Source organism: Aaosphaeria arxii, assembly GCF_010015735.1.
Source record: "Aaosphaeria arxii CBS 175.79 unplaced genomic scaffold BU24scaffold_11, whole genome shotgun sequence".
In the NCBI taxonomy this organism is placed as follows: Eukaryota; Fungi; Ascomycota; class Dothideomycetes; order Pleosporales; genus Aaosphaeria; species Aaosphaeria arxii.
Window position 1 is genome coordinate 818,727 of NW_022983484.1, and position 25,106 is coordinate 843,832.

General features: G+C 50.8%; 12 protein-coding genes across 12 annotated transcripts; 3 read left to right on the plus strand and 9 right to left on the minus strand.

Annotated features, from left to right (window-relative positions):
• Nucleotides 1-243: 243 nt before the first annotated feature.
• On the minus strand, nucleotides 244-1,204 carry BU24DRAFT_60445 (uncharacterized protein). Its single transcript, XM_033534459.1, has one exon. The coding sequence runs from the start codon at nucleotides 983-985 to the stop codon at nucleotides 263-265; it is 723 nt and encodes a 240-aa protein (XP_033378883.1). The 5' UTR covers nucleotides 986-1,204; the 3' UTR covers nucleotides 244-262.
• A 172-nt stretch (nucleotides 1,205-1,376) lies between these two features.
• BU24DRAFT_399961 (uncharacterized protein) lies at nucleotides 1,377-2,359 on the plus strand. The gene is made up of 2 exons (XM_033525433.1): nucleotides 1,377-1,513; nucleotides 1,571-2,359. The coding sequence occupies exon 2, from the start codon at nucleotides 1,589-1,591 to the stop codon at nucleotides 2,141-2,143; it is 555 nt and encodes a 184-aa protein (XP_033378884.1). The 5' UTR covers nucleotides 1,377-1,513; nucleotides 1,571-1,588; the 3' UTR covers nucleotides 2,144-2,359.
• On the minus strand, nucleotides 2,305-2,982 carry BU24DRAFT_467165 (uncharacterized protein; the record flags this gene model as incomplete). The annotated part of the gene is made up of 1 exon (XM_033532425.1): nucleotides 2,305-2,982. One exon carries the CDS (start codon nucleotides 2,980-2,982, stop codon nucleotides 2,305-2,307), a length of 678 nt encoding a protein of 225 aa, XP_033378885.1.
• A 932-nt stretch (nucleotides 2,983-3,914) lies between these two features.
• BU24DRAFT_318026 (uncharacterized protein) lies at nucleotides 3,915-4,208 on the minus strand (the record flags this gene model as incomplete). The annotated part of the gene is made up of 1 exon (XM_033522899.1): nucleotides 3,915-4,208. A coding segment is annotated over one exon (294 nt), but the record flags the coding sequence as incomplete, so codon positions are not given.
• A 685-nt stretch (nucleotides 4,209-4,893) lies between these two features.
• Nucleotides 4,894-6,538, minus strand: BU24DRAFT_399964 (zinc-binding oxidoreductase-like protein ToxD). Its single transcript, XM_033525434.1, has 3 exons — nucleotides 6,268-6,538; nucleotides 6,005-6,216; nucleotides 4,894-5,944 (listed from the first exon to the last, which is right to left on the minus strand). Exons 1-3 carry the CDS (start codon nucleotides 6,387-6,389, stop codon nucleotides 5,250-5,252), a joined length of 1,029 nt encoding a protein of 342 aa, XP_033378887.1. The 5' UTR covers nucleotides 6,390-6,538; the 3' UTR covers nucleotides 4,894-5,249.
• Nucleotides 6,539-7,429: 891 nt separating this feature from the next.
• On the minus strand, nucleotides 7,430-11,094 carry BU24DRAFT_399966 (kinesin family protein-like protein). The gene is made up of 4 exons (XM_033525435.1): nucleotides 10,777-11,094; nucleotides 10,485-10,721; nucleotides 10,196-10,430; nucleotides 7,430-10,149 (listed from the first exon to the last, which is right to left on the minus strand). The coding sequence occupies exons 1-4, from the start codon at nucleotides 10,971-10,973 to the stop codon at nucleotides 7,840-7,842; spliced, it is 2,979 nt and encodes a 992-aa protein (XP_033378888.1). The 5' UTR covers nucleotides 10,974-11,094; the 3' UTR covers nucleotides 7,430-7,839.
• A 533-nt stretch (nucleotides 11,095-11,627) lies between these two features.
• On the minus strand, nucleotides 11,628-12,848 carry BU24DRAFT_427665 (uncharacterized protein). The gene is made up of 3 exons (XM_033529272.1): nucleotides 12,483-12,848; nucleotides 12,137-12,436; nucleotides 11,628-12,088 (listed from the first exon to the last, which is right to left on the minus strand). The coding sequence occupies exons 1-3, from the start codon at nucleotides 12,573-12,575 to the stop codon at nucleotides 11,852-11,854; spliced, it is 630 nt and encodes a 209-aa protein (XP_033378889.1). The 5' UTR covers nucleotides 12,576-12,848; the 3' UTR covers nucleotides 11,628-11,851.
• A 2,567-nt stretch (nucleotides 12,849-15,415) lies between these two features.
• Nucleotides 15,416-16,103, plus strand: BU24DRAFT_414125 (peptide methionine sulfoxide reductase msrB/msrA; the record flags this gene model as incomplete). The annotated part of the gene is made up of 3 exons (XM_033526195.1): nucleotides 15,416-15,617; nucleotides 15,688-15,978; nucleotides 16,042-16,103. The coding sequence occupies 3 exons, from the start codon at nucleotides 15,416-15,418 to the stop codon at nucleotides 16,101-16,103; spliced, it is 555 nt and encodes a 184-aa protein (XP_033378890.1).
• A 667-nt stretch (nucleotides 16,104-16,770) lies between these two features.
• On the minus strand, nucleotides 16,771-17,755 carry BU24DRAFT_60603 (uncharacterized protein). The gene is made up of 3 exons (XM_033534460.1): nucleotides 17,433-17,755; nucleotides 17,127-17,283; nucleotides 16,771-17,022 (listed from the first exon to the last, which is right to left on the minus strand). The coding sequence occupies exons 1-3, from the start codon at nucleotides 17,516-17,518 to the stop codon at nucleotides 16,840-16,842; spliced, it is 426 nt and encodes a 141-aa protein (XP_033378891.1). The 5' UTR covers nucleotides 17,519-17,755; the 3' UTR covers nucleotides 16,771-16,839.
• Nucleotides 17,756-19,274: 1,519 nt separating this feature from the next.
• Nucleotides 19,275-21,530, minus strand: BU24DRAFT_444460 (amidase signature enzyme; the record flags this gene model as incomplete). The annotated part of the gene is made up of 5 exons (XM_033530638.1): nucleotides 21,477-21,530; nucleotides 21,189-21,413; nucleotides 20,670-21,073; nucleotides 19,626-20,611; nucleotides 19,275-19,544 (listed from the first exon to the last, which is right to left on the minus strand). Exons 2-5 carry the CDS (start codon nucleotides 21,224-21,226, stop codon nucleotides 19,275-19,277), a joined length of 1,698 nt encoding a protein of 565 aa, XP_033378892.1. The 5' UTR covers nucleotides 21,227-21,413; nucleotides 21,477-21,530.
• A 210-nt stretch (nucleotides 21,531-21,740) lies between these two features.
• On the minus strand, nucleotides 21,741-23,019 carry BU24DRAFT_427673 (NAD(P)-binding protein). Its single transcript, XM_033529273.1, has 2 exons — nucleotides 22,429-23,019; nucleotides 21,741-22,345 (listed from the first exon to the last, which is right to left on the minus strand). Exons 1-2 carry the CDS (start codon nucleotides 22,833-22,835, stop codon nucleotides 21,988-21,990), a joined length of 765 nt encoding a protein of 254 aa, XP_033378893.1. The 5' UTR covers nucleotides 22,836-23,019; the 3' UTR covers nucleotides 21,741-21,987.
• Nucleotides 23,020-23,390: 371 nt separating this feature from the next.
• Nucleotides 23,391-24,418, plus strand: BU24DRAFT_60701 (uncharacterized protein). The gene is made up of 3 exons (XM_033534461.1): nucleotides 23,391-23,518; nucleotides 23,570-24,058; nucleotides 24,116-24,418. Exons 1-3 carry the CDS (start codon nucleotides 23,513-23,515, stop codon nucleotides 24,323-24,325), a joined length of 705 nt encoding a protein of 234 aa, XP_033378894.1. The 5' UTR covers nucleotides 23,391-23,512; the 3' UTR covers nucleotides 24,326-24,418.
• Nucleotides 24,419-25,106: the final 688 nt, after the last annotated feature.

A 25,106-nucleotide genomic window follows, 5' to 3' on the forward strand; every position in this document is an offset into this window, starting at 1 on the left:
CGGGATGGGATACCGGGCGTATGCCACCACGCTCGCGGGGTCTTGTTGCGCGCACTCTAAGGTTCGAGGTACTTTTCCCATAGCCAGGAAGCAATCTCCGAGTAGCGTTTTCCCAGTGATGCTTTGCTTCTGGTGTCTGTGGCTCGTCCATCCTACAATAGTGAAGAAAGTGGTCGTCCTCACTTCTCCCCTCAGATGTGCGTTCTCAGCGGCTGGAGAGTGAAGTTCATCTCACTTCCTTTTCCCACGACGGACCTAGCGTTCAAGCACCCTTCGCCTCAACCTCTACGCCATCTTGACCCTCCTCCGTTCCCTTCCCTGCGACCTCACCAACCCACCCCACGCTCCTTCCCCTCAAATATGTCAACCCATCCTGCCCCAATCCGAACGCCAACCCGACCGCCAACCCAAGTCTGATCGTCCTCGCAGCCGTGACCATGGGGAACGCATTCCAAGCGCTCCAAATGCCGCCGGTGACCATCCCCGCAATCCCACTGCTCACAAAGTCTCTGCTCCTCTCCACCGCGCCGCCCATGTCCCGCATATCCAACTCATCCACACCCTCCATTTCCGCCACCGTCCTACCCGCCTTCCACGTCCCGCGGAACACGTCGATCGATTCCTCGAGCACGAAGAATATCGACGTCCACGCCGCGAGGTACCCGCCCTTGCGCACCCCGACTACGATGCCCTCCTTTGCTTTGTAGTAGTTCTTCGACTTGTGGTATAAGTACCAACCCGGTTGGGAGATGGGTAGCCGGTGCGCATTCTCGGCTCGGAAGCGGAGTGAGGCCAGGTGGCCCGCGTGCGAGGTCCCAAGGGTAAAGCCGCATAAGAAGGATGAGGAGAGTGCGAGGAGAAGCCGTCTGTCGAAAGGCATTCCGAGCCGTTCGGGGGAGCTGCGGTATAATAATTCTGCTGGGGATGTCGGGGAGGAGGACGGCGACGAGGATACAGCCTCAGTTGCGGCTTCGAGGTCGGCCATGGTGGAATATCGAGTGGTGTCGTCGTAGTTGTCGAAATATGTGAAGATCCTTTGAGGAAGTGCGGAGGTGGTGCGGAGGTCGTTAACGGTGCAGGACTGCGGTCGTAGGCCAAACTAAGCAATTGGCAATTGTATGACAGTGAAGATTATTATCTAGAACGCCTGATATGCGCTACTTTTGCGCAGCGGAAGAGACAAGCGGCTACTGTTGAAAGTGTAGGTGGAGTGAGGCTAACTGTGGAAGCTCGAACATGGACGTTTTGATGCCAAGGCTTCTGTGCAGGGATCATTGCCCTAATCCAATGCATCGCGACTACATCACCCCGCTGCCTTGCACCAGCACTAGGATCTGAATAACTTCGCGTTGTTTCTCTCAATGTGATCATGATCCTACGATGATGCGATTTTGACCATAATTACCAACAAGAAGAAGCCTCTTCAAGACCCGCATCGTCCCCCAACCCCCCCAAAAATACGACCACCAATAACTACAACGCCTTCTCGAGCGTCCTCGCGATCAACAGCTGGGTAGGTACTCACTTCCCCAATTGATTGCTTCCTTGAACTTATGACCGAACCGTCCAAGTCGCCCGACAGAAAACAATGGTCGAACCATCCCCACAAACCTGGACGCTACGTCTCAAATCCTACAAAACCACCGTCTACCTTCACGTCGACCCCCTCTCCACCTTCACCTCCATCAAACAAGCACTCTTTGATGCTCTCGCGGAAACATCGCTAGTCTCTACCACGGGCGAAACTATCACACTCCCCGACTCGTCGTCAGATATACAGCTCGGAAAGCCCGTGAATACACACGATCCGAGAGCTGGTTTCTTGCTGGGAGAATGGGAGTACCCAGATCAAGACTCAGACGAGGAAATGGATGGGAACGGCAAGGGAAAGGGAAAAGCGAAGGGGAGGGCGAAGAAGACAGCTAATGGTGCCGAGAATCTGTCTTCGTCAAAGCACTGTCCCAAGGGCGCTGGCCTGAGGGAAAACGCTGTGCTGGCTTTCAGGTGGAGAGGCGATGGAACTGGCTGGGAGGATGAGGAGGACGAGGCGAGTATGTGGGGTGTTAAGATCCCGAGCTTTGAGGATGGGTATGGGGTCGAGAATGAAGGGGATGTCGGGGGAAGACCGCAGTTTGAAGGTTGATTTCCTTGTATTAAAAAAGGCTATAAGGGTTGTAATGACAATAATGAACTATTAAAACAGTGTAGACCATGAATCATCGTCGAATATCCACCTCGGCTTTGGTGTAGCGCGAGGAGTATGGACCAGAGAACTAGACAAATTTTCCTTAGCGGTTATAAAACTCACTCGGCCTTCAGGATCATCAAGTCTCCTTCTGTATTTCGCCCGAAAGTTGCCCGGTATGTCACGGCTAGCTTCAACAAGTCGCCGTCAGTCTCCTTTTGTCTCAATCCAATCTCCCCTTGAATCTTTCTCCACTCGTCTGCATTCCAGCCGTCTAAACCGTCTGCCAACAGGGCTATGTTCGAATTCTTGAATAAATATGGCTTCTTAGTCGACTTCCATGCAGTCAATACTAGGAATACCGCCGACAATAGTACCAGCAGCAGTGGCATGATGAACCATTCCCACCGAACTTGGTAGCGCGTCTCATTTCTCATTGCCCACCCAGTGACGTTAACATGATTCGGAGACGCAGTGCTCTGTAACATATTCGTCATGGCACCGGCCACTCGTTCAAAAAATTTTGACCATTTTTGCTGCTGAAATACAGCACCGTAGTCCGGTAGATCCTCTGTCAATAGCTTGGTAGCGTTTCGCCGCTGTGAGTTGAGCACGCGTGCTGCTTCGCTGTAATTCAATTCAAAATTTGGCCATTTGTCAGATGTTCCGAAATTCGGGACGACGTCGAGCATGATTGTATCGTTGTGGTTGTGGTTGTCGTCGTCGCGATGTATCGTGAGTTCGGCGTCAATGATTTGCTCAACTTCCAGCTTTCCGTTGATGATCCGTGGCTTCATATACCATTTTGCGCACATTTACAGCTTGCAGTGGGAGACTCTCGCCGGAAAGTCTTTGATTGTCCTATAATCTTGCATTGCAGCCTGCTGAGCGGAAGGCTGCAAGCAAAACATTTCTGTGAATATTGGGAAGTCGACTTTTCCCGAAGATTTAGGCACACAGCAAGAGACATCGTTGAAATCAAGACCACGTTCGAGCCCTGATGAAGATCCGCCATTCTGTGTAGGCGATATGGCGCTGCATTGAAAGGGTAAAACATCATTGCTGTCTACGATCACTTCTATACTAGTGCCAGCGAGCGTGATGTTGCAAAGTCCAGAATATTGGGCGTAATGGGAATCGGGTAAGTGGGTGATGATATCTTTCACTTCATTGAAGGATAGATTTGTCTGTATCGACGGTTTGAGCGCATTCTCATGGAATGATAAATTTGTCTGTGTCGACGGGTTGCGTGCTTTTTCATCCCATATCCACAGGGTGTAGTTACAAGCCTTTGTTTCGGAATTGGATCCCCATTCCTCGGTGTTGCAATCACTGCACACAGCTAGCGACTCGTATGTGCCGAAAGAGCACTCGCTGGTTGAGCAATCATATGTGTTTGGAAGGCCGTTTCGCCCCTCACGGATGTTAGTTTGCATATCAAACAGGAACCACGTGTTCACTGTATGCTCCAGTCAGCTGTGATGATTGAACTGTACCCTCATGCAGGGAGAACTTTGATCTACCTACACTGCTCATCACCCGATATGCCAGTTCCAAATTCATCTCTCAACGCAAGTAAACTTGAAATGTTTGCTGTTGCGTCCAGAATCGTCTTGTTGGACGTTGAGACATTTATGACCTGCTGGGCGAAAGGCTCAAAAGTGAGGAAGGCTACGGTAAGAAAGGCTCCCAAGCATGGAAGAAGTGCCTTCTCTTTTGCCAGATGTCTTAGTATCATCAGTGAGCCCCATGGGCCTCTGCTTGCTTCGTCAAACACATCCAAATGCTGGACATAACGAGCCGTGGAACTGTCGAAGTGGATCCATTTGAGTTGGCCAAGTCCTGAGGTTATGGGCACGAGCATGGCTGATTTTGCGACGGTGGAGAATACGGATACCAGAGCATTAGGCTGTATGGGAAGCTTCCAGTCCTCAATAGGTTTTTTGTTTACCTCGCATAGAACCGCTACTGCCAACGCAATAGATATAATGCCCGTTGCCATGCTAGCGCACTCCCAGCCCCAATAGGATGGATTGAAAAGCTCTGAGAACAATCCACTGTCCAGAGATAGCCTTTTGAATTCTGTGAAGATTTCCGAACAAGATTTCCTCGAGGTTTTGTCGGCCGCTGCAAGAGGCCGAAGAGTGGTAGAGACGGCAGGGTCGGTAGATAGATGGAATTGGAACTGGAATTCGCCAGAAGAACTCGAAATGAATGGACAGAGGACTGGAATGTCTTGTTGAAGCTCCATGTTTGAAGCCATCTTCGCTTCTTGGAAGGATTTGCGTTGATTCTCCTCTGCCTCTCCTCAATTTACTGTATCAAATGACATTATGATTATGCTGGACCTATTTCGACATTTGAAGGATACACTTTGAACGTCGAAAAGGAGAACTTTATAATTGATAGCCAGGTCTGCAGGTGGGGCCAAATCTTACCGTTCATTTCATCTCTGTTGATTACCTACCTAGGTAAGGAACTTAATTAATGGAGCTGAAGGTGTCCCTTAATTTCGCCTGGTTTGTACCGCGTGATGTGGTTTATTTCCGCCTTGGGAGGTTTGCCTTTTTTGAGGTGTCTCCTAATTGCGCATAGAGGCTTACTGCGATCTACAAGAACCTACAGAGGGTTGGCACGTCGGGCAGGCCCTATGCTAGTATTTTATGCCTACAACAGTGTCTTAGCAACGTTTATTGCAAGCAGTTAAGATTGTTTACTAGCTAGAGTACATTCTTAAGTAGAAACTTTGGGTATAGAAAATACATGAAATTAGCAGGTAGCCCGACGTGCCAACCCTCTGTACTTTCAAGTTACGACTGAGGACACTTATCTTGGACCAATGAGTGCACATCGACATCAAGCAGGTACGCGAATCTACCCTGCACTGCAATGATACAACAGACAATCATAGAATGTGATCTAGTCGACCACATGTACAAACGAATGTACGAATCTCGCAGACGAAAGGTTCCAAGAGTCCAAGACGTACCTCGATATCAATCTTGACGAGTAGATGCATTTCTCATTTTACCTACAGCACTCTCTTCGCAAGAAACATGCCACTTCATAGCTTACTCTGACCAGCACCCTCCGTATCCGCAATCCTAAAGACATACTTCGTCGCACTCGCCTTCCCATCCCTCAAGTTCTCCAACGCGCCCTGCAGACCCGCCAACCCCCCAGACACAACCTCGAAAGGATGCGGAGTGAACCAACCCTCCGCAAGCCCCCTCGCCAAGTACCGGAACCAGACGTACGCGAAGTCCTTCGCGTCAGAGTGCGTAGACCCAACGCTCGTGATGGTCTGCTCGACGCCCTCGGGAATGCCTTCGTAGTTCTTGCCGGGGAGGACGAAAGTGATTTTCCCGCCCTTCTCCTCGAGCACCTTGACGATGTTGCCGTAGCTGCCATGCTCGGAGACGGCGTCGAAGGCGTACCAGAGCTTTTGGCCGTTGAGCGCGGAGCGGATGTCGGATACGATCTTGGAGTCGTCCTGGCGGTAGTCGATGACGGTGTCGCCTTTTGAGCGGTCGATGAGCTTCTCTACGTAGGGAATTCCGCGCCCAGCGACGGCGATGATGGGGTGGATGCCGGCTTGCTTTGCGAGCTTGATTGCGTAGGCTCCGACTGCTGACGCGCCGCCGTAGACGACGAGAGGTCCAGTGTCGGCGCTCTTGGGTACCCAGGGCTGGGGCAACTTGAGCCGAAGGAAGAGGCCGATTGCTGCTGTCATGGCTGCTAGGGGAAGTGTTGCCGCTTCTGTTCCAATGAGTCAATTGGTCACCTCTTGAAGATGTGTACCAAAACAAGGCAACTGACCTTCGAAGGACACATTGTTCGGAAGGAGAAATGTGCTATGACTCCATCCAAGAGCATACTCCGCGTAAGAACCACCCTTCGTCCTCATCTCATGGAAACTCGCAACTCGATCCCCCTTCTTGAAGTCCCAGACATTCTTTCCAACCGAATGGACAATTCCTGCGATGTCATCACCACCATTGTTGGAGTCACCGAGCCATTGCGGAACTTTCCTATACAAACATCAATTTCTTTGTCCAAGATTTTTGAATTTCACATCTTACCAATCTTTCGGATTCGACCCGGACACCACGACCTGGATGAGCACCTGGTCGTCCTCAGGTTCCGGGATGGGGGAGTCCACGATCTTGACGACGGGGCCTTTCGACACGTGCGCTTCCTTCATGCTTGCGACCGTGAGATGTGTACACAATAAATATTTCTTTACCAAATTGGGAGTTCGGATCAAGATTATCAATTCTACTTCGTCGACAACAGACACTACAAACTAACAAGTAAAAATGGTTCAGATGAGGCGCGTCGCGTTCCCTAGCGGCGGGGGTTACCATTTATACCTCCCTCAAAGTCCATCCTTAACTCCAGCACCTTAGTGGCGACTGGAATCATGACGTTGATTGCGTGATATCGGCCGGGGGAGGGGCTCCAAAAGTCGCAATAGTGGGGTTGCTATCTGCCTGTCTCTCTGACCTCTCGCATCTCGACCATCAATTAGTAATGGCATTTTCACCAGATCAATGGCAATCCTTTTCCTCGCGACTCGAAACAAGCATGTTGGCGGTTTCGAGCTGTAGAGAGGGGCAGGTAACTACGTAGTGACGTTGCCGAACTTAGCCGGCTCCGTTTGGTCGACGACGCCCGCCAGCAAGTCGTTTCCCTTTGATGATATGGGAAAGTTGCACTTTCGAAATTATTTTTGTCAGCTTGTGCGAATGACTAATTAATCAATTGAGCCTTTGATTCCTTTGCTTTGGATGTCGTGGTGATGAAATCTATTCTTTCGAGTCAAGCTGGTGGCATCTCATCCTGCAAGATTGAAGGAGAAGTTCACAAGATGCATCATCTTAATTGTGTTTGCAAAATTGAGCACTTTGATTTCGATCCTTCCAACAGACTTCAAAGGATGAATCCATGTGTCCTGTCCTATCGTTGAAATTTCCAAATGCAGCACTGTACCTCGGACATGCCCCAACATCACGTCAAGATCGATCTACAACGTCTGAGTAGCGGATGCTAGTCAATTAGTGTCAGATCCGCCGAGTGCATGACACGTGCGACGCGATACCATATAACCAACCCGCATTGAAATACCAAGGCTCTCACGAACGACCTTAGACGACAATGTCATTCACGAGAACAATCATCAAAAGAAAAATAGACGGGTAGTCGTAAAGAGTAAATATATATGCAATTGGATATCGAGAACACTTGGTATTCTGGACACCTCTTTCTTACGAGATAGAGGAAACGCACCTCAACCATGCCCTTTCCTTCTGGCACCACAAGATATAGAAACACTTGAACGCCCATAGACCGTGAGTCCTATAATGAAAAGAAAACAAAGGACACCAAAAAACACCGAACCTCCGGCCATGCTAAAGTAGGGTTTTCTTCCAAGATTTATGGGCGAACAATGGGAAAATTCAGACATCCAATCATCAAAAACGCCAGTCACTCGCTTACACTCTGCCCTTTGAAACGAGACTGCAAAAACACCTGGTATAATCAAATGGAGTATTAGGAAGAAGCGAAATCCACAGTCATGCCAGCAGATCACAACAATCGACCCGCGGTGCTGTCCTGCTCTATCACCGACGGATACTTTTGGGAGAGATACCTCAGCGCCAGACGCTCTTGGGACCACCCGCGAGGCTTCCGCGAGAACCACTAGTCAAACGTACGGGCTCTCTCTTGAGGGCTGAGCTGTCTCGTTGGCGGTCTTCACCAGCCATGGTCATGGTGGTTCGTCGAGCGGCACCTTTGACGATCGGAGCAGTGCGAGGGCTCAGAACACTATTCTGCCAGCCCTCACCTTCTCGCTTTCCCATACGCCGCGCTGCTCCAGCGGAGAGCATCGAGTTCTCGTTGGGTGGGCTGCACGATGTCGCAGCGGTGGGGCTTCGACGTCGGTGGGCACGACTGGCATTGGCAGAAATGCTACCATTTGTCGATGAGCGTCGTCGCATAGCGCTTCCAATCTTGCGAGCATCAGAGCTGGTCCATTTCTCTTCATCAGATCCGGATGCACCGCTCTCCATGGGCGTGCTGTCCGAAGAGGCCGTCATAGTCTCTGCATTGCTAAGAGAGGATAGACGGATGGTATTCGTGCCACTCTCGCGCAATGGCGACAAAGGAGAGCGCTCCGAGTCGGAAGAAAACGTTGTCATGGTAGGAGGTGGTGGTGATCCATCCGACTTCTTTGAGAGAAAGCCAGCTTGGAAACGGCTGGGACGGGCTTTGAGTTCTAGGGAAGCTTGCGGAGGGCTGGGAACCGGAGAGGAACCTTGCTGTTCAGGAACGCTCATGACACTGGGAAGGGTAGGTGGCGGCAAGTCCATTGACGAACTCGTTGGTGTCGCCTCGAACTGCTCGGGGGTCTTTTGAAACTCGGCCAAGGTTCCATCCTCGGTGTCATCCCTCCAGCGCACGGCACGCTTGACCTTGGAAGGTGACTTCTTCTTGGGCGTGAATTGAACACCCTTCTTCGGCCCGGCCACTTTTCTGCGGCGTGGCGAACCCTTCATAGGTGACGCTGTGAGGTGCGGTGCTTCCATCACGGTGGACAATGCTGGCATCGCGATTGGTTTCATTGGCGAGGGATCCTTGATCTGGACGGGCTTTCTCCGCTTGGGCGTTCCTTTGTTGCTCGGGGCAAAGTATTCTGTCACTGGAAGGTTGCGGTCCGGTCGAATCGCTTGCGCCGAAGCGTTGGTGCAGGAGTTCATGATCTTGGCGAGGACCTTCCTGGCAGCCTGGATAGCATCCGCTTCTTCCATCATCGTGATCTGGTTGAGGATGGCGACTGTTTCCAGATGAGCTTGCAAAAGCACCTGCACAATAGCTGCATCGCCACCCTTGTCTTGGTCGAGCATGGCCATGTATGCTTCCCTGTCTGCGATCGACTTCAACAGTTCGTACTCACGTGTGAGATTTGCGGCATCATGGCTATCGGTAGAACCGTCGACCTCGGTGAGTTGTCTCAGACCAATTTGGAGGGCAGTATCGAGACCGCTAGTCCAGTAGGTCCTCTCAATCTTGCGGTGGCAGTGCTGTCTGGTCTGCTCAAGCTCAACTGACACTCCTACCGCTTCCTTTCGCATGGCACTGAGAGCCTCTGGCGCATCCTCACCTTCACGATTCTCGCAGACGGTATCGAATGCAGCGATCCAAGATTGTATCAGGGCGACACGCTTTTCGGCCTGCTTCAGGGTCTTCATTGTCATTAGACGGGCCCGGCGTTCCTCCGCTGAATCATCATACGCCTGGCGCAATCGGAGAATGGCTTCTCGGAGGACGACTTCCTTCTTTTCGGTCTGCTTTTGGAACTTGATAAACGCGCTAGCATCGTTGTCCTTCTGTTTCTTCATCAACTCATCGATCAGCTGCCGCTGCTCATCAATCTTCTTCAAGTAATCCTTCACGTGGCGGTTGACATTGAAGACGTTCTTGGTGACCTTGGTCTGGATGTTCTTCGCACGATTGGCGTATCGGAGTGTGTTTTGCGTCTCGTCGAAATGTGCGCTCGAAGGACTGACGCAGACAATCATGACAGTGCGACAGTTACCTCCCAAGGAAAACTTGAGCAGACGGGTGAGCTTCGAGTTTCGGTACGGGATATGGTTCCGAGTTCGTGGATCGCAGAGGGCGTTGATACAGCTACCCAGTGCGAGCAATGATTTGTTGATGTTTGCACCTTCCAACAGGCGTGCTCCTCGATTCTTCGTTACACTTGCTCGCTCACTTCCTGCAAGATCAATGATGCTGAGAGTTGCCATTGTATGAGGTTCGTTCACGGGTGCGTTGCGATCTTTAGAAGAAATGTTGATTTGAAGGACGGCGTGGGATCGGGAGGATGTTGCATTGGCTTCGGTTGGAGACATTGTGCGGTACTCGTTGCCCCGCACAATCATGTCCATGACCTCTTGCACCTGTAGAGTTCAGTAACGGAATGAGAGAACAAGTCGTTCCACTTACGTTTTGTGGCCGATGGCTGGAGAGCCCCGCCACCGAGACAGATTGGTTTGCATCCTCCCGAAGCATGAGCGCTGTCTTGCTTCCACCCTCGACGAGCAGATCACGAATTGTCTCATTGTAGATCTCCAGGTAAGAGAGCGTGACTTCTGTAACCTTTTCCTCTTGGACGTCCTGTATCTTCTCGAAGAGTTCCTGCATCGTTAGGAAGATGATGCCAGGCTGTTGTGCCGTACCCCTGATCACTCGTTAGCTGTGCTCTACCCGCAAACAACCCTTAATAGCAACATACGTGATGGTATGAGTCTTTCCGCATCCCGTAGCTCCGTACGCGAAAACAGTGGCATTGTATCCCTCCAGAACACTATCCAAGAGCCCCTTTGTCGTCGAGTCATATATATCGCCCTGGGATGTGCTTTGGTCGAAAACATGATCGAATGCGAATGTTTGATCTTTGACGCGTTTGCCCTGAGGCAGGACCGAGCGTGAGAATCGCTGGACGGGGCTGTCCTCTGGTGGATCAAAAACACTAGCACGATGTCAGTTTCAGGGTCAAATTGTTGTCGAAATGGGGAGGGCCGTACAGGCACTTGTCGTCTATCACCTTGATGACAGAACGCAATCCCTTCGAGGTCAGCTTCGGTGTCGGTGCAGCTGCGAGCGATCCATCTCCCAGGAACAGTGTTTGGTCGTCGCATTTTGCTAGTTGCGCCGCCTCGCGGATTGTGAATGGGCGAACACGGACGATGACAGAGATGGAAGACGCGCCATCGGCTCCCATGATGGGGGATATTACAGCAGAATAATAATCAGAGAATGAAGGTCCAGGTCCTGGAAGGGCTCTGCGTGCTGCTGGTGTGGTTAGTAGAAGTTGCTGTGGTTGATGTTCGTTCTCGCTCCTGCGCAACTGTCGTAATAGCCAAGTTCGAGTTCCGACAATCTCGGGATGTTCCTTAACATAAAGCGCCGTTGTCCAGGCAACGCCGCCATGACACGTGACGGCTCCACTCGCCAGCTCACACTTCACGCGACTGGCTTTATTCGATCTAAAACACGAAAATACATAAACAATGGACTGGACTGATGTTACAGCGGGTTGTCCCGTAGAGACAGCCGCCGCTAGTGAATGTGTTCGACTGGCCAGCATTCAGTTTCATTCAACGCCTTTGATAGCTCTTTGGGAGGCTACCTAGGTAATCAATGTATCGTATTTCGTAAGAATTAATTGCAGCCAAAGATGTTGTGACGCGCAATGGTATGAGTCGATGTTTTATATCCAATCTTTTGACCTGGTCACATCCAAATATCGCAAAGAGTTCCCCAGCATGTAACTATTGTAAGACTTTATGATGACAAACTTGCCTAGTCGTAAAAACGAATAGTAATTAAGTCAGTCACAGAAGTGGGTCACAATGCAAAGCGCAACAGCGATTTTCCAAAGCACATTTATTTTCGTCAGAACTAGCAGGATAATTTGGGGGCCCCCTGAAGCAAAGAACAAAAAGAAATGTATGCATAGAGGCCATGACGAGCTCATGCCTCCGGGCACTTCCTCCAGACCAGGTCGTCAACATTGAAGGCGTCCCATTTGCGGACAGAGATGAAGCTGGCCCTATGGTAATCCCGCTCCCTGGTCAAGACCCATCAGCGTCCACTTACTTATTTGTTGCACTTCTGCCATTGTACGTACACCACTTGGGCGAACTTGAGGTCCGTGGAGTCGGTGGTGAGCAGACCAGTTGCGCTTGAGCTGGAGGACTGGAGGCGGACTTGAGAGTTGATGTTCAAGGCACCAGAAGCTCCGCAAGGAGACCAGACGATGGAGGTGCTGTCGGCCTCGTCGTGCTTGAGGTAGTCGCCAGTCAAGGGGCCGACGAAGTTGTATTCCGTGCTGGACTGTGACGAGTTAGAAAGGTCCGTATGTGATTACGATGCAGAACGTACCTGAGCAGTCTGGCCAGAGAAGTAGTAGGTCGACTTGAGCGTACCGCTGACACCCTTCTGCAGAGAGGCGTAACCGCGGTAATCGGCGCTGAGGATGGAGTACTGGAAGCCACCGGGGTACTGGATGTCGACGTTGAGCTGGCAGTTCTTGCGCTGCTCGGTGACGGCAACACCGGGGCCGATGGAGGCAATGTACGAGTCGAAGATGAGGGTGACGGTGGTCCTGTCAGCAGAGATCTGGCTGCTCATGGTTCCCTGGGGGCATCCAGTTCCACCATAGGTGACACCACGGATGGTGACCTAGTTTGTTAGCAAGCTGCTGAGATGTATAGGAGTAGGAACATACCTGGCCTGCGGGTGGTGCATCACCAAACTCAATACCGGGAAGGTTGGCCGGGGCGGCGGCAACAAAGGGAACGAGAGCAAGGAGCCACTTCATTTTGATATGATTTGGATTGGAGCTTGGGATGCTGCTGGTGGAAGATGATGCAAAGTGCTGATCTGTGGATGTAGTACAAGAGACTGTGAATGGCAACTTGGTGAAGATCATTTGGGAGGACTTTGATGGACATTATATACCAGTCCCTCGGAGACTCCGCACCATTCCCGGGCTGGCTATGACCGTCGCTTCAGCAGCTGTCGATTGATGCAACCATTCGACCCGGGCGCAATAGCTGCTGCCAAGGCATGCTCCCAATATCCAGTACGGCTGGTCCGGCGGGCCGGCACAATCATCATAGGTCGAGAAGCATTTTTCAATGCTCAGGTGAGTTCGTGTCGGTCATAGACCTGCGCCATCGGGTTCGGGGAACGCCTATCGAAAGTTACAATCGTGCTCGTGCCATAGCATCCAAAGCAGGTTCAGTGGAATTGCAATGGGCTCCATGGACCGAATTCGAGCAAATTCATTTCGATTACCCCAGTCTAGAGACGACTAGATCCTGGTCGAAGGCATTAACATTATCGGTAGCGTCCTCGTGTGTCGTTCTACTGGACCGGGGACGGTGGTCCAAGGGCGTCCTTGGAGTGCAACAAAGCCTGGATTTTCGTATACCAGATGGGAGTAACAATATGTGATACGAAGCTTCAGTTTCGACTCCACTTTCAGGCGTCAGTAGTGTGACCCAGAGGTATTCAAGATGCCGTGTTTTGGCGTAGGCGGCGCTCGGCTACTTCGCTTGTTGAAGTTCTCTCGAGAGGCGAATGGGTCAGCACGGCTGTTGTAATATGGATATGAATTGAACGAATATAAAATCCTGGGGTTCTGGTCCAGGAATAGAACAGCCACACTGGAACGCGGGTACCACGCTGGATACAACGGTCCAACAGCTCCACAGAGGTGAAAATCTTCATCTATGTTCTCGTATGGCGACGCAGTGTCGAAATTGTGACTGATGCCGGTCTCTGAAAATAGTAGTACCTCTGATCGATTGAGTCGGTGGGCGAGGCGTTGGAGCGGCTCCATGTCGTCGATCTCGAAACGGCAATGTAGAGATTGCGGCGTAGATTAACCTTAAATTAATGCTTGTCACTCCACGGTGGCCAGAAACCCTGTAGTAATCAATCTTGGCAGAAGCTGGCCTGCAAGGGCACTCGCCGAGCCTAGAGCATGTGTGTAAAAATAACAACTGTAGCTGCAGGTGCTTCTGGCCGTCTTGAAATTCCATTCGATGGGTGTGTCTCGGGCGTCCAAAACGGCATCGTCAAGCTTCCAGACCCACCGACCGTGAGCCATTTGACCCATCATAGCATGCAAGCGACCGCGAGAATCGAACGCAATAGATTGCCGTTTGATTAAATACAGCTTCATGCTGGCGGTGGCGAACATTCACAGCTTGGCCGTGGCAGCATAGCTGCTGAAGACTGTGACGCGAGTGACAAAGACGCAATGGCTAGATGTTGACGACCATCCTACGAGGAAGAAAAGGACGAAAACAGTAACAAGAATACGAGATATCCATCGCTTGGAAGAAGTGAGAAAAGAAAAGAACAGTTTTCACCTACATCTTTCTGGGACTGCGACTTTGCAAACCAAGGTACTCGCACCATCCTCCAGCCACGACTCCAGGAGTTTTACGCTTCACAAGACGGAGAGTCGAGGGAAGAAATGGATGATTTTTCTCTTTCACAGAACGTGTGGGCGGAGTGCATCGGCCGGGTAAAAGCATCGCAATGAGCCTTAGTTGAGGACCAAGCCCAGAAAGTCATCAGATTTTGCTAAATACGCGCCAGACACGATCTTCGAGCCCAATAATGCCTTCGACAGAACCGTTCATCGAGCATACATGAGATGATGTGCGACTCCAATAGGGTTGGAACGACACGCATCTATCCAAGATTGCAGATCGAACTCTCGCGGCGTTTAAATCGACATCCTTAGACCACGGTCGTCGACAGAAGCAGGCGCAGTCCACGCCAGCGAAGAGGACGTTGCGATCGCATGAATTTGGATATGAACGTCGAGGTCGGCGTCAGCAGGCCGAGGTCATCTCCGACGAATAAGTAAGGTTGCGATCAAATGCTGAGGGATCATGGGGACTATTTGCATAAATCAATGAAAGAAGCAAAGCAAGACTTCGGCTGAATGACTAGGTCTCCGGTTAGCATATCGATTTCGGTTGACGGCAGGAACATATCAAATCATCAGTGGGAGCGACAGCAACAAGAGCGACCACGTATTCAAGATAACGTCGAATGTGTTTCGATGATCAGTGTAGTCTTCTGAATATGTCCATATATGTTTCGATAATCAAGTATATTCCGGATATGTCAATATCTGTTTCGGTAATCATATGTTTTCCGTATAGAGTATGGATGGGCAAGAAGACGAGACGTGGTTAGGTGAGATGTAAGAATCGTGGCAGGGTCTGTTACATACGGGTATGATGGAAGGGAAGTGGAGACGGTACGATTGGCGCTGGGCTCCTTCGTTCCTTCCGTGTACAGTAAGTACAGTAGGTACCTTCCTCGTAATGTAAGCAGAGAGCGAAACGCCTTGCCACGATTCGACTAACGCCAATGTCGTCACCGACCCTGCGGTCCAGAGGTGGGGTCCCGCTAACCCAATCCAACAAATCTCAAATCACTTTCTGTAATCCATTATTCTCGAGAACATACATATTTGTATTTGACTGCGCCGCCATTTCTCCATCACCACCACTATATATTCTCTGAGCTTCAACCGTCGCAAGCTCTCAAAAGCATCTCCAAAATCCATTGCATCTCCCTCACATAACCAATTCTATGTCATTTCTCTCTCGCCTGGCCCGAACCTTCAGCATGAGCTCCTCCCCCGCACCCCCGATGACCGTCCCCGAGGGCGCTGAGAAATGTACAATCGCAGCCGGCTGCTTCTGGGGCGTCGAGCACATGTACCGCAAGCAGTTCGGAAACAAGGGATTGTACGATGCGCGCGTGGGATACATTGGCGGCGACTCGAGCAACCCGAGCTACCGAGCCGTCTGCAGCGGGCGCACTGGACGTAAGTCGTCGCGTTTAGATTCAATACACACGACGTAGATGTGATGGGATTGCTGACTTGATACATGTAGATGCTGAAGCCCTGCAAGTCCTCTACGACCCCAAGCAGGTGAACTACCGCACGCTCCTCGAGTTCTTCTACCAGATGCACGATCCTACCACCGCGAACAGCCAGGGCCCGGACGTCGGATCGCAGTACCGAAGCGCAATATTCTACCACGATAGCGAGCAGGAGAAGATCGCGCGGAACATCACGTCGAAGGTCAACCAAGAGTGGTGGAAGGGGAAGGTTGTCACCGAGGTCCTGCCCGCGGGCCAATGGTGGGACGCTGAGGCTTACCACCAGCTGTACCTTGACAAGAGTAAGTTTCTACGATGATATATGCGTGTTGTGGTATTTGACTGGAAAGCTAACGTGGAAGTAGATCCTGCTGGGTATGAGTGCCCGTCGCATTTCATAAGGAGATTTGCTCCGCTATCGGAGTAGGGGATTGGGCTTCTGATTTTCCTTTTGGTCTGGTTTTAGGTGTGGGTTTCGGTGTACAGCACTTGTTATAGATATCCAGGAACACGAATAGTTATCATGAAATCGGAATGTTCTCTCTCTATCATCATCCATTTCCAGTGGCGTGCCATTAATAAGTGATATATTCAATCGTATAATTAAACGCGCTCCTAGATATAAAGTCCATCCAATGTCATACACAAATAATCACCAAGAAAATGAAAACACCAATTTATATTTAAAAAATATCCAAAATCAACCACCTAATAAATTTTTCTCTGTATATCAAATATCACACAAATACACGTACGCAAGAAATCATCATTAAAATAAATCTTCCCTACAATTGATGGGAATAGAAGACTGCGGGGAAGTCTGGGCTTGATCGATTGGTCTGACTGTCTCCAATCAATACCTGCTTGTAGGCATCTCCACCGAGATCGAAGCAACCAAGACGAAAACACATAAAATTACGTTGTAGTCCGATTATTAGCAAAGTGAATCGAATTCAAGCGCCGGCACGAATTGGCAACATCGAAAACAAGAGAAAAGACAAGTTAGGAATGATTTTTTTTCATTAAATTATCTCTTTAGTCATCTCAAATTCATCTCAAGTTCATATCCATAACACCCGTTTTCCACTTCCCTCTTGTTCTCCCATCACAAATCTTTCTATTTTAACCTAACCTCATCCCAGACATTCCCCACGGTCAAAAACCTACGAAGGAGGAAGAGTCTCGAAGGTAGTAGCGACCTCCTTCTCCCAGCCGAGCCTCACCTTTCCGAAGATCTCGGCGGCGGGCTGGAAGTCCTTGAGGCCCTGTGCGAGGAGGCCGGTGCGGAGGATGATGGTGTCTTCGCCAAGGACGTGCTGGTGGTGGTAGACGTGGGTTGTGCAGTTCTGTGCGTCGTGCCGTTAGCATCTATAATTCAATTGCTCTTATTGTCCCAAAACATAAAATTTGTGGCGAGGACGGAGGCGTGCAATGTAAATTAAGTAAGTACCTTGCAGTAGAAGCAGTCGACGGGGCTTCCCGAGTCGCCGTAGTAGACGTATTTGCCGAGATTGTCGCCGCCCTTTGTGATGGTGAGGGCGGACTTGGGGATGATCTGGTTGAGGGTGTAGGTGCCGCCGGAGAGGGACTTGCAGGTGTCGCAGTGGCTGGATCACGAGCAATTGATTAGCTAGGTACGAATACTATTTATTTGATTGTGTGTACGAGGATTGTGGTATATATATGTATGTATAGATGGTGGTGCGGACGGGAAGGCGGGTGGGCATGTGGGAGGTGGGAGGAGAGGAGAGCTTACCAGAGGACGTGGGACTGCTGTTCCTTCTCGAGGGTGGCCGTCCACTCCGTGTTACCGCAATGGCACTTTCCGTTGTAGGTCGTCATATTGAGTTTGGATTGAATTGGTAAGGTATGTTGTTGTTTTCTAATCACGAATTGCGTGACGGTGCAAGAGTAGCCAATGAGATGGTGAGGTTGAGGTTCAAATGGTGTGTGATATAGACATCAAGGTCCTCGGGGCGGGAGCAGTGAGAGCTTATATAGACCTCACGAGTGCCTACCTTACCTTAACCACCCCTCCCCTCTATTCCCCCTCCATCATCTGGGCCTGAGCTGCAATCCTCAGACGTCAATCGAGAATTGGATAGTACCTAGTACCTAGTACCTAGTACGAGTACGATAGGGTGGATAGCCCAGCCTACCTTACCACCTTACCTCACCATAGGTACCTAGCTCGTTGGATTCCCGCCCTCCGCCGCCAATTAACCCAACAAGGACCTGCGTGGCTACCACCTACACAGTAGTACGAGTGTGAACGAGTAGGAACGCGTAGGGAAGACTATGTGAGAGGAGCTACCAGCTACCTCGTAAGGCCCGCACCGCAATGACCCCTCCCCCTCCTCGGAGACACCCCAACAATGACGTCTGGTCCCTCATGCTCCATAATCGAATCGACCCGGAACCCTGAGATAATTAGAGAAGCGCCCGTTTTACCCATAGGCGTGGTTGGCGCGGGACAAGGGGACGTGGACTTGAGAAGTGGTACCACCATGCCCGTCCAAAGAGAATGCATGAAAAAAAAGAGTTGAGGCAGGGCCAGCGTTCACAGTTCACCATTGGACGGTCGGATGCGGAGGGGTAATGGACAGCACCGGTCATGGTCTCTCTCATTTGTCACCAATTGCGGGTACAGACGAGGAAATAGTGTGGAATTGGGATGGTAGTACATTTTCTATCAAAGGTATGTAAGTGGTGGGTAATGTGTGTACAAAGATGCTAATGGAGTATGGAGGACCTCGAAGACAAATAGTGTACGGGATGCATGCAATGCTTCCAAATACTTTTGGTGGAGGAGCACGGGCCATGGAACAGAGCTTACGGGAGCTGGGTCCGATGTGTCACGCTTAGGCATGGATGGATGCATTGTCACGGAATTGGATCTTTGTAAACAGAAGGAAGAGGAAAGAGGTTTCCGAGGGGAGGGGACGTCACTCTTGGGAATCAGATCATGTTCGAATCATGATTCATGACCAAAAGAGACGTACCTACTCGCACTTACACAGTAGGGCTGTAATCGTTACCAGCCAGCCAGCCAGCCAGCCAGCGAGATACGAGGCCATACGAGACCCTTCCTACATTTCCAACCATTATTCATTCAAATGTCCTCCTCTTATTCAGTATCCTTCGCACCCGGCCTTATCGGTTTTGGATAGATAGGGCTGCACGATTGAGGAGGCCCATTATTCCAGCTCCATCTCCATCCGCCCAAGCTCCCCGAACCCGGAAGATTTGCAGCCTTGCAATTGAGTTCGGGGATATTTGGGAATTGGAAAGGGTTCCATAATAACGTCACCGACACCATCATCTTATCCCTCCACCACTCCACCGTCCAACTCAAATCCAGGCACGAGGGAGGCATTTGGAATTGAATCCGCCAATTGCCGACACAGTCGTAAAATTTCCGGACACTTGAGTCTCAGGTAGACAGGGCCAGGCCCAGAAACGACAGCCTTGCAGTAATTGCAATACTGTGCTGCGTTGTACATTGATTGCACTTAATTGCCTCACATTATCTATTCGCGAACGGGCTTCTCGAAGGAATTAGCGTGGCCAACGTAATCCAAACGAACCGTTTCGGTTATCACTCAACTTCCAACAGTTCGTATCGCCCACCGCCGTGTCTATCAAGCGAGTCTTCCACGCGCTCCATGATTGCGAGGACCTTCTCCTCTTCCAGACGTCGCCCAACGACCTGTACTCCAACGGGGAGGCCCGCCATCTTCTCCGCGTCGTAGTGCTTGTACGCACCTTTCGCAACGCCGTTCAGCTTCTGGAAGTTGAAACTCGCCGGCAGCTGGTCTTTGACGGGATCGACGTGTGTGACAGGAATGACGCCGGCAGTATAGTCCAACTATGCAGAGATCAGCAGGCCTGGGATTGGAGACACCATAGGCCATTCGTGGCAGCCCAGACGGATCACAAAGCGACTCACCAGATTGAAGAGAAACGTATAGCCACAGCTACTGACAGCATCGTGCATTCCATTATGAGGTACCGCGGGCGTCGCATTGGGTGGGGTTATCATGGCGTCCATCTTCGCAACGTCTGACCACCAATCGAAGAATTTGGCCTTGTATGCCTCGCGCTTGTACGCAAGTTGCCAGTATTCGTGCGCGGATTTTGGGTACCAGTGTCGCAGTAAACCAGCCCAGATACTATCCCGACGGACATACTTTACCCACAGGTAGTAGAGGTACTTGATCGCTCGTGGGAGACGCATGTAGTACACCATTTGCGCCGCACCGGGATCGTTCCATTCGCCAAAACGGAAGAAGTTCATGAATGTCGCGCCGCCATCACTGAGAAGCAACTGAGAGGCTAGATAAAGGGCTTCGTACGGAGACGGCGGAGTCACGTCAAACACATCATGCCCTTCCTGGACGAGCGCTTCCGCGACGCTGTCCAAGGCACGGGCACATGCAGGCGCTGGATCTACGACTCCATCTGTTCGCATGACGCCTATCCGCAGCTTCTCCTTTATCCTGTACTCCTCCGCGATGTGTTCCCTCCACTCAAGTGGATGGACCGTATAGTCGTACTTCCAAGGCTGCATCCCGATCAAGCTCTTGGTGAAATAACTCAGATCATTCATCGTCCTAGCCATGGGGCTGAACACACTGGGGATGGCCTCCTGCCCAGGCATGCTGGTGTTCATACCGATCTTGGGCCACCGCCCCGTGGAGCAACGGAGCGAGTAGCAGCCCGAGAAATGGGCAGGAACGCGCACCGAACCAGCGACGTCGGAACCGATTCCAATCCTACTACCCCCGAACGCGAGCAATGCAGACTCTCCGCCCGTCGAACCTCCCGGTGAGTATTTGGCATTGTGTGGATTCAACGTGCGTCCCCAGACGCCGTTGGTAGATTCGAACGATAGAAGCGTGGTAGGGAGATTGGTCTTCACGAAAGGGACCGCACCTAGAACCATCAGTCAGACAATTCCAACCCTCATAGGCACCGGTGAACAAAACCGCACCAGCATCTTTCAAAAGCCTCACCATGGGCCCATCCTCAGCGGCAGGTTTCCCAGTATTGCATGAGAACCCAACCGAGACATCGAACCCCTTCACCTGTATCGAGTCCTTCAGCGACACAGGTATCCCAGCCAGCGGGCCCTTCAGATCAACCTCCCACTTTGCCCACTCCTCCGCCTCGGGAAACAGTATCTCCGTCACGCAATTCGTCTTCTCGTGGGCCTTCAAGCACACTTTCCCGTACGCGCGTAGGATGTCGATGGGGTCGGTGATCTGCGCGTGCACATCTTGTACGAGGTCTTGGATCGGCTTTCCGAGTATCGTGCGCTCGTGCGGGTAGAGAGGGTATAGGTAGCTTGAGGGGAGGGCGGATATCTTGGATTTCCGTTCTGATTGTTTGCGCTTGCTGTCACGCAGGTGGGGTTTGGAATGAGCGAACTTGTTGTGGAGCGGACGTGATGTGCGAAGCAGCAAGGCGCGAGTGCGGGGAGCTTCTGTGGGTGGGAGGGGGGGCAGCTTACCAGTCACGCCGGTGTTGGCGATACTCTTGGACGCTCATAGTTGTTCGCTTCTATTAGGATGCAGAGGTGAATGAAATCAACAACAATGCCGATTAAGTGTTGCTTCAATGCGAAATCTTATTACTTCAATGTCAAAGGGAAGGCGCTCATAAGGTTACAGCTACTGGTCAGTGACGATGGGTGCTTATACCTTCCTTATCGGAACAGCTCCAGCATAGCTCAAACCAGGTAAGCTTAGGTGGGGTCAAGTCAAGCTCCCCTCTGATTGGCAAAATGAACTTATCGTATCAGATAAATCGAGATATGATGGTTTTACTGCTTACCTATGCATCTTATTTTCACCGATCAAGACCAAAGATCGGAGAATTGCGCTGTGTAGGTGCGCCATCGTCCGATGTTTTATTGAGGGTGCGGAATGGACAGCACTGAGACGTACCAGGTACCCAGGTAGGCACGCATCACACACTCAATGTAATGCGAATTATAGGAACTCGAATCCATGATTTTTATACTTTGGTAGCTTGTTACATGTTGTCTGTCTTAGATAAAACACTTCAGGAGATCGATCTGAAAGTTCATGATACGATTGTGTTTCCTCCCTATCCCCCCGTTTATATAAATCTGCGCTGTCTAGAGATTATAAATTAGGAGATACTTAGCCGTGACAGTCTCCCTTTACGCCAATCCCATTAATCCTACACGCTCAAGAAAAATCAAATACGCAAATTGAAAACCCAGTTCTACGGTGTCAAACAGAGAGAAGGAGAGAGGCTCTAAATCACACTCCCGCCCATGACCCTCACACATTCGACTCATCAATAACACCCACCGTCTTCCCGCTCCACTGACTCTGCCCCGCCTCCAAATCTGCCGCGATAAACTCCGCATTCTGCTCCAGCGTCGTCTTATACTTCGACGCGTTCATCGCGCAGACCACTCTTCTCCCAAGCAGCGGGACGTGGCGGACCCAGGAGTCCTTCCACGACGGCGGAACGGTTGCGCTGGCGGATAGTTTCGACGTGGGCGAGGCGGGCACGGTGATGGTTGCGGATGAGGGGATCATAGTGTTGGGACAGAGGAGGGACCAGTCGATTGAGTTGGGCGGAAGAGAATGCAGGAGGGAGAGGTTCTGGCGGTGCTCGAGGAAGATGGGTATACTGTGTTGTCGTTAATATCAAACTGTCAAACCGTGATCTACACTCCGTATGTGATAGATTTGCCAGGACAGATATCAACTAACAAATCTGAAAGCATCGACTGCGTGCCTGGATAGCACAGCACCGACTGCCCCGCTAGAAACCACGTCCTCAACGGCTTCTTCCTCTCCTCGCCTGCATCCTTCACACCTTCTACGACCGCTTTGAAGATCTCGGGTAGGTCGCCTTTCGCCCAGGGCGCCATGGCGGCTACTCCCGCGGTGTTGACTACCGCATCGCAATTAGCGTCTAGGATTGCACGTTTGATGGCATCGGAGTCTTTCGCTGAGCCTTGGACGACACTTATTTGGCGATATATTGACTCCGGGACGAGGTTTTGCAGTTTCTGGGCGGAGCGCACGAATGCGACGACGGTGTGGTTGTGGGTGAGGAGTGCAGCTACGAGGCGGAGACCTAGGTTGCCAGTTGCGCCGATGAGGAGGACTTTCATGGTTGTCTGTATATATGATTGTTGCGAAAAGGTGTTTGGTGGAGTAGAAGTGAGAGAGATGAGATTGCCAATTGTTGTTTGTTCGTAAGATGTCTGTTAGGGAAGTGCTGGAAAACCTAAATCGTGTTCGACTTCACAGTTTATTTTATATATAAATCTGTTTTAGGACTCAAGTCGGTGATGGTCTTAATGCTGTGGTGGAGTCGGCACGATTATTAGGCCGGCGCGACAACTCTCCTCTACCAATTTGCCCTTGCGCGGCACAACCTATCCAACGGACGTGCATATGGACCCCTGACACACCAACAAAGCATCGCGTCTGAGTGGCTGGATTGGCTGGGGGAGCATTAGTGCTCATTCTCGGGCGAACCGGCCGACATTTGATGATTGGTGAGATGATGTAGTTGTGACCGCCTTCCAGTGGTGAAGTCATGTTTGGACTTCATGTGCTGATGAATGGAGATGTGCTTACGATACGTGTTCGGAGATAGGGGAGGATCGAGATGTGTATACAGACAAGAGCAAACGGTATATAAATGTCTAAAAGTTCGATGATTGTTGGTATTGAGATGATCGGCCTGTGAATGCCTTCGCAAAATCGCTAACGACTATCACCATGTCTTCTACCTCTGTGGACAAGCCATATCCCCTTATTTCGACTATTGCGTTTTCCAAAGATGTATGTATGCAATCCTACTACTTCCATGTATAGCGCTGAACAGTTTTCTATGTAGACATCCCATGCGGCAAACTATGTCGCAACGCAAATGGCACTCGCCCACAACGGCATGATACGCGGTCTCAACGCCATATACCTCCAAGCGACAGCAATCCCCCACCAGGACACCGAAACCGTCCAGGACTTCCTAACGTACTGCCAGTGCTGGTGCGAATCCATGCATCACCACCACGACGTCGAAGAGGCGGAGTTCTTCCCCGACATAGAGCGCATCACTGGGGTCCTAGGAATCATGGAACTCAACATCGAGCAGCACCGAGCCTTTACACCAGGATTTATCAGGTTCGAAGAGTATGCTAGGACCTGCTCGGCTGCAGATTATGAGGGGGGAAAGGTCAAAGAGCTCATCGATGGTTTCGCGGGCCCGTTGACTACGCATCTGCGCGACGAGATTAACACGCTGCGAGACCTGCATCCCTACGACAATGAAGATATACGGAAGGCCTACAAGAAGTTTGAGAAGCGCATGATGGCCGGAGACAGCGTAAGAGAAGATGGCGATGAACCACTCAGCTCCCTAGTATTGCTGACATCTTTGAAGTATCGGACCGCGCCACTCGTTTTTGGAACTGCGGACAGGAGCTTTGAGGGCGGTATGCATAATTTTCCGCCCGTACCGTTCTTTGTGCCGTATATAATCCACTATGTTTACGGCAGGAAGTATCGTGGAGCTTGGAGATTCAACCCATGCACCATTTGGAGGGACCCTAGGGATCTGGCTTTCCAGAGCAACAGTCCAGGTCAACAATGATACGATAAAGTACAAGAGAGGACGAGGAGATGTGTATGTTCAAGACGACATGGAGTAACAATCTTCCACGGACAGCCACGTGCTCAGTAGTCTCACACCGGCAGGAGCCGACAAAACCCTCACAGCCTTATTCATAACGCAGGTCCTCTAAAATACATACCAATCAGATTGACACACATATCCCACATGCTGCGGAATGCTCCTCTCATCTATACACATGTCGAGCGTATTAGCGTGCAGATCTATATCAGAACATCCCACTCAGCGTGGGATGTACTCGTCCGGGGCTCTGTCACCTCCACGCTTTGTACCACTCTATCATATGCAGCAGTGAACACTGGTAGGTTGCGTGGCCTGTTCGATTGTTCGGACTCGGCCTTTGCCCAATGTATCTGGACTTGCGTCTTCGTGCGACGTAAGCATGGGTGTTGTTGGGATGGCTGGCATGTCTAAATTGACTTCATGTCGACTCTCGACTCTTCCGGTATCTGGAGAGGGTTTGTGGGCACAAGAAGATCTCCAGGATATCTAATCTAAATTCTTTTCATGTTAGCAATTTGGATTTCATCACGATAATATACATCGATCCCCTTGGACATGGACATGGTACTGGTTGGTGAATGTTGAAGAGAGCGCAACGCACAGGCTACGTGGTGAAGTAAAATTGTTCCCTTACTTTCATTTCTGGAATTGTACGCAGTATAAGTGGATATAAAACTGATTATAGAATGAGGGATGCATCCTGCTGCATCTACCGTGTTCGCTTGCAACAGGTGCAAGG

What these genes read in the sequence shown, in the direction of transcription:
- BU24DRAFT_60445 (XM_033534459.1), bottom strand. Translation starts at nt 985, where the DNA reads ATGGCCGACCTCGAAGCCGCAACTGAGGCTGTATCCTCGTCGCCGTCC.
- BU24DRAFT_60603 (XM_033534460.1), bottom strand. Translation starts at nt 17,518, where the DNA reads ATGACGACCTACAACGGAAAGTGCCATTGCGGTAACACGGAGTGGACG. An exon ending in CAGCAGTCCCACGTCCTCTG is followed by an intron (nt 17,284 to 17,432) that starts GTAAGCTCTCCT and finishes CTCGTGATCCAG; the next exon opens with CCACTGCGACACCTGCAAGT. An exon ending in TCGACTGCTTCTACTGCAAG is followed by an intron (nt 17,023 to 17,126) that starts GTACTTACTTAA and finishes CACGACGCACAG; the next exon opens with AACTGCACAACCCACGTCTA.
- BU24DRAFT_60701 (XM_033534461.1), top strand. An exon ending in GCATGATGGCCGGAGACAGC is followed by an intron (nt 24,059 to 24,115) that starts GTAAGAGAAGAT and finishes ACATCTTTGAAG; the next exon opens with TATCGGACCGCGCCACTCGT.
- BU24DRAFT_399961 (XM_033525433.1), top strand. Translation starts at nt 1,589, where the DNA reads ATGGTCGAACCATCCCCACAAACCTGGACGCTACGTCTCAAATCCTAC.
- BU24DRAFT_399966 (XM_033525435.1), bottom strand. Translation starts at nt 10,973, where the DNA reads ATGGGAGCCGATGGCGCGTCTTCCATCTCTGTCATCGTCCGTGTTCGC. An exon ending in GTGATAGACGACAAGTGCCT is followed by an intron (nt 10,722 to 10,776) that starts GTACGGCCCTCC and finishes ACATCGTGCTAG; the next exon opens with TGTTTTTGATCCACCAGAGG. An exon ending in CCAGCCATCGGCCACAAAAC is followed by an intron (nt 10,150 to 10,195) that starts GTAAGTGGAACG and finishes TGAACTCTACAG; the next exon opens with GTGCAAGAGGTCATGGACAT.
- BU24DRAFT_399964 (XM_033525434.1), bottom strand. Translation starts at nt 6,389, where the DNA reads ATGAAGGAAGCGCACGTGTCGAAAGGCCCCGTCGTCAAGATCGTGGAC. An exon ending in GGGTCGAATCCGAAAGATTG is followed by an intron (nt 6,217 to 6,267) that starts GTAAGATGTGAA and finishes ATGTTTGTATAG; the next exon opens with GAAAGTTCCGCAATGGCTCG. An exon ending in GAACAATGTGTCCTTCGAAG is followed by an intron (nt 5,945 to 6,004) that starts GTCAGTTGCCTT and finishes TCATTGGAACAG; the next exon opens with AAGCGGCAACACTTCCCCTA.
- BU24DRAFT_427665 (XM_033529272.1), bottom strand. Translation starts at nt 12,575, where the DNA reads ATGAAGTGGCTCCTTGCTCTCGTTCCCTTTGTTGCCGCCGCCCCGGCC. An exon ending in ATGCACCACCCGCAGGCCAG is followed by an intron (nt 12,437 to 12,482) that starts GTATGTTCCTAC and finishes CTAACAAACTAG; the next exon opens with GTCACCATCCGTGGTGTCAC. An exon ending in TCTCTGGCCAGACTGCTCAG is followed by an intron (nt 12,089 to 12,136) that starts GTACGTTCTGCA and finishes AACTCGTCACAG; the next exon opens with TCCAGCACGGAATACAACTT.
- BU24DRAFT_427673 (XM_033529273.1), bottom strand. Translation starts at nt 22,835, where the DNA reads ATGAAAGTCCTCCTCATCGGCGCAACTGGCAACCTAGGTCTCCGCCTC. An exon ending in CAGTCGATGCTTTCAGATTT is followed by an intron (nt 22,346 to 22,428) that starts GTTAGTTGATAT and finishes ACGACAACACAG; the next exon opens with TATACCCATCTTCCTCGAGC.